The 7,356-nt window shown below is 34.3% G+C and overlaps 1 protein-coding gene across 9 annotated transcripts in view; it reads left to right on the forward strand.

Moving 5' to 3' along the window:
* Positions 1 to 4,004, forward strand: part of TFCP2 (transcription factor CP2) — a 63,402-nt gene extending 59,398 nt beyond the window's left edge. For 7 of the 9 annotated variants that reach the window (XM_063075584.1, XM_063075582.1, XM_063075583.1 and 4 more), the window contains 2 exons: positions 1,606 to 1,657; positions 2,058 to 4,004. In XM_063075584.1, the coding sequence (XP_062931654.1) occupies positions 1,606 to 1,657; positions 2,058 to 2,070 (65 nt within the window). In that variant the 3' untranslated portion in view covers positions 2,071 to 4,004. The remainder of the gene's footprint in view (positions 1 to 1,605; positions 1,658 to 2,057) is intronic. The other 2 variants (XM_063075581.1, XM_063075585.1) reach the window with 1 other exon arrangement.
* Positions 4,005 to 7,356: the final 3,352 nt, after the last annotated feature.

Here is a 7,356-nt window from a genome sequence, read left to right on the forward strand (position 1 = left end):
AGTTAGTATTTTTATATCATACTTCAGTTTCCTTGAACTCATATTTTCATTCACTTCTCCTATAGAATTTTATCTTATCGTAACATATTTTTACACTTGAACATCCTTTATTGATTATCCTATTATATTTACTTGAAACAAAAATGTGTTTCAACCAAAAAATTTATTTCAATAAAAATTAAAAAACTATCTGAATAGAATTATCATCATAAGTACATAATTGATTAAAATAACATAAATGTTTATATGTTTAAATAAGTAATTGTTAAACATTAAGAAAAAAATTTATTAGAAGTGCATTTATTAATGAGGTGGATGGAGTTGTTCTGTTCCCTACCCCCACTGTTGCATACAATTAATTGATCTATAAATGAATACTGTTTATTGACTCCTAGAATGACATAGGGTTCAACATCAATTTCATTCTATTTTTTCCCCTAAATATGTGTTGTGAAACTTGATTCACATAAGTTAAAAGATAGGAATGGATGGAGTTTGGTTATAGCAACATCACTGGATTTTTTTGAACTTCTGAGTTATATATCAAAAATTGCATAGTAATGCTATCAAAAATTATTTTAAGGGCTAGCCAGTTAGCTTGGTTAGAGAGTGGTACTGATAACACCAAGGTCCAGGGTTCAATTCCTGTACTGGCAAACCATCAGAAAAAAATTTTTTTAATAAATAAATAAATATTTTGAACCATCTGTCATTTGACAATTTGTATTTAGGTTATTCTTCAATTCTGGTGAAAGGTAAAAATTAGAAACCATACAGGATTTTTCACCTAGTCATTAGAGTTCACCTTTGCAGTTCCACTTTGGCACTCCTAGGCTTTTTCTTTCTTTCTTTTTTCTTTTTTTAAAGTTGATTGGTAAGGGGATCTTAACCCTTACTTGGTGTTGTCAGGACCACGCTCTCCCAAGTGAGCTAACCGGACTTCCCTATATAGGTATCTGAACCCATGGCCTTGGTGCCATCAGCACCACACTCTCCCAAGTGATCCATAGGCTGGCCCCTACACTCCTAAGCTTTTATTCCCCAGTGCAGGGCACCTTGGTAGGATTCGGGGAGAGTGAAACTCAACGCCTTTATTTTATAAAATGGGAAAAGGGGGTTTGAGAAGGGAAAGTAGGGAAGAAAACTAAAGAAGTTTTAGGAAGAAATACATATGGAAATTAAAGATCTAGAACTCACTTCTCCCATATGGGCTTATCAGCATCTGTATACCCCTTAGGAAGCCTCAGGGTTAACCCAGGGAATTGTATATTCCACTTTTAAGACTGCTGTCCTAGACTGCTCAGTTTTGAAAATTTAAAAACCAGAGGAGAAAAATTTTAAAAATACAGGCTTGTGAAGCAGGCTTTTGAAAGTTGGGAGGAAAAAATTCATATGATTCTATAGATATTCATGAAATACTCTGTTTGGAATTGTTAAGCTCCCATCTAAACCCCTTTGGACATTGGGTGGTCCTTAGGAACACAGAAATAGAGAGGGATTATTTATCATTTAAATCTAATGTAATAAAAAGCCACATTGTCAAAATAAATGCAACAAACCAAAATTTTTAATAATCAGCGAGTTTTCTTGTTTTTTTTTTTTTAGATGATACAGAACTTTCAGGAAGAAGCATGTTTTATTCTGGACACAATGAAAGGTAATAAAATAGTAGAAAAATACCTTTCTCTAAGGAATTTAACAGCTTTTTTCATACTTCTTTGAGGAGAGATAGGAAAAGTATCAGCCACCATATTTGAGGTATAGATAGTGACATTATTAGAGATTATTCGTTTGAGTGAGTTGGCTTCTTGCCATTATCAGAGTGCTCAAAGTGTACTGATGACTCTAATATTCTCTTTTATCTTCCACTGACAAATGAGGAAATCGAGGCATGTTGTATTTATAATGCATATATATCATATAAGTATTCTGTCCTGCTCTGGTTTTTTTTCCTTCTCACAAGAACCTCAGCATATTTTTTTTCTTCTGCTGTGTTTTAGAGGTAACTAACAATTATTCTTTCTTTCTCTCTCTCTCTCTCTTTTTTTTTTTAACAGCAGAAACCAGTGATAGCTATCATATCATACTGAAGTAGGAGTGGGGCATTCCATGCCCAGTGGCTGCTACTTTCTTCACTTTTTGAAAACTTCCCTCTTGAAGGGGGACATGAATGGAGATTTGAAGGTCTGCAGGACCCTGACCCATCTGACTGTGTCGGGGGGAGTTCAGGCCATGGAAGCAGAATCCCAGCCCTCTGTGTTGGCCCAAACTCTTGCGGCACACATGGCTTACTGCCTAACATGCAGTTCTGCAGCTATTTCTTGGTTTAAATTTCTGGACCCTGTTGTTGTTGAGTGTCAATAGAAACTCCACATTATTTAGGGTGTATGTAAGGCATAATGATGATGGGAACTGTGTGATATTTAATGGGAAGATGTTAAATTTTGTGATATGGAGCCATGTAATTTTTTTCTAATATAAAAATGAACATCTATATTCATAAGACTAGGTCCTCAATCTCTTTTGTTTCAAACATACTAGCATTTCTGCTTTTTGCCTCAATTGGTCCCTGAAAACTTCATCAATGAGGAGAAATAGAATTTTTCTTTTGGTTACCCTGTAATACTATAACTAATAGTAATTTTAGCTCAATGTTTATTGAGCCAGGTAGTGTGGTAAATTCTTTAAATAGATTATCTTCTTTAATTCTCTTAATAACCGATATGAAGTAGGTCCTATAGTGATCCCTAACGGAAGATGAGGAAATGGAGACACATTGTGGCTAAATAATTTGCTACCTAACAGGCAACTAGCAGGTAGAGATGCTGAAATCCAAACCCAGGTCATCTGGCTCTTATTATTCACCATCCAGTACACCAGTGCAACTATTTATAACTTATACTCACCATTGTTTCTTACTGTGGCTTTTCTGGTGAATAGAACATAGCACTGTGTGTGAACTGAGGAATTAATCACTGAAAGAGACAAACTACACCTAAATAATGATGAACAAATCAAGACCTACACAAAATGAAAACATAATGAAACAAAATGAAACAGCTTTTTAAGTGTCATCAGTTATCGGAATCACAGAATTTGAGATGGTGAAAACTTAAGATTATCTATAACCCCCAAAATTCCCTGTTCTTGAATGACATTCCCAAACTATTTATTAATGAGTTAGGCCAGTCCCCACTTGCTGTTTCCCCTTCTCTTCATCTTCTCTTGGTATAGGAACTTCTTTTACTCATGTAATGCTCTTTTATATAAGCTTTATAGGAAATTTATTCTTGTCCCATTCACACTCATTTTTTTGTTCTTCCTTAAGAATGATCGTGTGCGTGTGTGTAAGTGTGTAGCATCATGGGTCTTTTTCTCATATGAAAAGTTTTATCCAAAAATCCCTTTACAGGTTATGTTGAGGTGAACAAAGATAATGTTCCAAGATTCTGTATTGGATTTGGATTTGGATGTGTGTGTGTGTGTGTGTGTGTGTGTGTGTGTGTTTACAGCATTTGATAAAGTTTAAAAGTTTTTTATACAGAGATTTTTGTTCATTAAAATTAACGTGCAACATGTTCTAATTTCTCTTGGTTTGAAACAAGTTGAAATCCTTGAAACTGGAAAATTAAGTCAATGACTTGTTTAAAACTGACCTGGGCAACTTGACATATTAGGCCAAAATGCTTTTTTTGGAAATGATTACCAGATGTCCTCATTTGAGGAGACATTTCTAATTGTATTATTTTCCTAGAACTGGTTCTCAACTTCAGTGAAGTCAGTTCTCTCCTCAGCAGACTGATTTTGGTTTTGATTTTTTTTTTCCCCTGTTCTGTCTGGATGTTAGGGCAGGAGGGCTAGACTAGGTGACTTTTAAGGTCCCTTCCAAATCTGTGAGTGTGTGACTCTTGCTTACTGCAAATGATGCATAAATTCTATTAATACATACATTGACTATAAATTATACTTACTAAATTTTACTTGCAGTCAGGGTTTTTATTTAGAGTAGTTTTGAAATTTATGGAAGTGAATTTATACAACTTTGTAATTATATATTTTTAAATTTACCAGAAAATGTCTTAGGCTTTCTTTAGCTTTGAAAACAATTTATTGTGTCAGTGCTATATAATTGGTAAGAATTGGTATGGTGTATTTGTTCAATTGCTTTTAAAAATTGCATATGTTCACTATTGCATATGTTCACCTTTCAATTAAATGAAAATTTTAAACCAGCTTTTTCATTATGAAAGTAATACAAAAAATGATAAATTCAAACAATAAAGAAGGGTATAACTTTTTCTTCTTACCTCTTAGTCCCATTCTAGAGAGATAATCATTGCAAAAAATTCTCCCCCCATCACATACATACCCCTATGTACCAAAACTCAGATAGTCTCATGTTATACATACTAATGATATGCAATTTGATTTTTGTATTTAACATATCTTAAACATCTTTCTATATTAGAATTTATAGTTTTACATAATTCTTCTTAAAAAATGGCTATTCCCTGTGGATGCTCTTTAGGTTAAATACATTTGAACATGCGTCTTCATGAGTTTTTTGTAAATATCTCTAAGATATATTCCTAGAAGTAGAATTTGCTGGATTTTATTTTTTTAATAATGACAGTTGATATTTAAATTAGATGGTTTAATATTTCCATTAGGGTGAGGGTATATGAGAAGCAGAATGTTTAGGTTTTAGGCCATTCTGAGAAGTGGACTAGCATCCTATTTGACTTAACCATTGTACTATTCCCTTGAAGTATATAATAGGTTCCAGATTTCCTTTGCATTGTTCCTTATGAATATAGATAGGCCTAAGCTAAAATCTATAATGTTACCTTGGAAATTGCAAGTAAGTCTGGCATTTGCATTCTCAAATTCAGAAATTGAAAAGTTGTATATGATTTAAAATTTTCAATTGGATTAATACCAATTATAAGAGAACTTGCTATTTAAAGTAATACTATCATATTATTTATTGTGTTATAGTACTATTTTGCACTATATGTAATCTTTTGGGATATGAGTTATATAACTGGTTTATCTATTATGTGAATCTATGTTTTCATCATTAGATTTGCTTAAAATGAGGTACACATTCCTCATTTTAATCACTGCAGATTACTGTTTTCTTCCTGAGTTCTAATGTCTGATCTTTCATTTAAGGATTTGTTAATATCTTTCCCTAGACAGCTTTATAACCTTGCTTCAGACTTTCATTCACCTCCTTAAGCATAGTAAGCTTGCCCTCTCCAAATTCACCCCTGTGCTCTACCCCTCAAACCTTGGTATTTTGCTTTTGAAATAGGATGTCTATGAATTATGCACATATGTAACTTTGTGTATGTTCTTTTAGAAACCTGCTTTGATGTCATTCGTACAACTTTTTTTGCTGTTGGTGCTTTCAAACTGCTACGGAACTTTTTCCCAGATTTGCAGATACTGATCTCTTTCTGTTAGTGAGGAATTAGTCATGAAGAGGTACCCGTTTCTCTAGATCTGGAATACAATTAAATGTAAATTAGTGAAGTAACATATAACTTCAGGGTTAAATCTAAAGATTCCTTTTCAGAAAAACCAATACAGTACTTCAGATTTTTATCTTAACTCTTTTTCTGTAAGAAGTTCAGCACATAATATCCTCTGTCCTATTTATTTATTTATTTTTAACCTCCGGAGAGTGTATTCTTGTTTATCTCTTGGTGGTAAAGGGTAGTTGATACAGTATTTTGTGCTTCCTGGATGTGACTGTGGACAATATAATTTCTCAAGCCTCAACTTTATCATCTTAAAAAGGATATAAGGCTGGCTGTTTAGCTCGTTTGGTTCGAGCACATTGTTATAACACCAATGTCAAGGGTTTGGATCCCCGTACTGGCCAAACCAAAAAAATAAATAAATAATGAGATAATACTTAATTCATAGGGTTGTTGGAGAGATTAAAAGGGGTAATGTGTATAAAACAGTTTTATTTTGTACTGAATACACTTATTCAGTTGCTCAATCAACTAAGGATACTACTGACTATAAGATCACCTCCACATGCAGACTTAACTGCAAGACTGATGTGTAAACACTGCCCAGGACATGAAATCGGATCTTTGATTTTCATCTGTGGCTGCTATTTGCAATGCCTGTTTTTGGTCTTATGTCTTTTCTTCTTATTCTTTGCATTCCAAGCTGGTTCATACATATGTTGCAGCATGGTCTGGAACAAAGCAGTAATATTTGGAATTGGACATCCAATGTTATTATTAACATTAATTAGCATTAGTTAGCATTAGCATATTAGTATTTCTCTCACTTTTTTTTTTTTAGAACACAGTTTATTTTTTTATACATATTTATGGGTACTGAGTTGACTATCAGTATTTGTGAACAGTATGTGATGATCAAGTCAATATTATCAGCATGTTCATCATTACAAATCATTAATTACTCTTTATGTCTCTTGCCCAATTACTCCTGCTGTCTTCTCAAAGGATGTGCTAACCTTGGTTTGGCTATCTTCTAGGTTGGTGGCATTAAGCAACAAAGCTTGGAAATTGGGGTTTATGGTACTCTGACTTATTTCCATGACTGCTGGAACTCTGGATCTGTAGGCATGTGAGACACGTTTTTTAGCCTGACCAACATGACCTTTAGGCTGGTTTTTTATTACTCAACGCACTGATTCTACAGAATGGCCCGAAGCCTTCTCTTCCTTTTTATCTACTGTATGTCCACGAAGAAAAGAATCATGACCAGAAGCTTCTAAACAACTGAATAGTAAACTTCTGACTAAAAATTGGTAACTGAGTTGGTTGGTTAGCTCAGCTGGTTAGTAGAGCATGGTGCTGACAACACCAAGTCAAGGGTTAAGATCCTCTTACCGGTCATCTTTACAAAAAAAAAAAAAAAAAAAGCCAGTAGATCTGGCCTCAGTTTCTTGGTTGCGGTGAAAAATGCACTAGGATTTGGAACCAGCCTAACCTGAATTTAAATCTTGCCATCCATCCACCCATCCAAAAATATCTACTGTGCTCCTTTGTACTGGGTGCTAAGGATACAGTAAACAAAACAATTCCTTGCTCTTATGGAATTTAGTCAAGTGAGAAAAGACAATAAATATGTCAGATGGTGATGCTAAGAAGAAATGTAAGACAAAGGGATCTATCTACTTCAGAAATACAGTAGGGAAGCTCTCTGATATGGGGACGCCCGAGCAGGTTTTGAGTGAAGAAGTAAGTATGTGGCTAACTGGTGGAAGAGTTTTCCAGGCAAAAGGCCCTGAGGTAAGAGCATGATTGTGGGGTTTTTTTGGTGGCTAGCCAGTTTCAGGATCCAAACCCATGACCTTAGTGTTAG

Source organism: Cynocephalus volans, chromosome 12 (genome assembly GCF_027409185.1).
Source record: "Cynocephalus volans isolate mCynVol1 chromosome 12, mCynVol1.pri, whole genome shotgun sequence".
Classification (NCBI taxonomy): domain Eukaryota; kingdom Metazoa; phylum Chordata; class Mammalia; order Dermoptera; family Cynocephalidae; genus Cynocephalus; species Cynocephalus volans.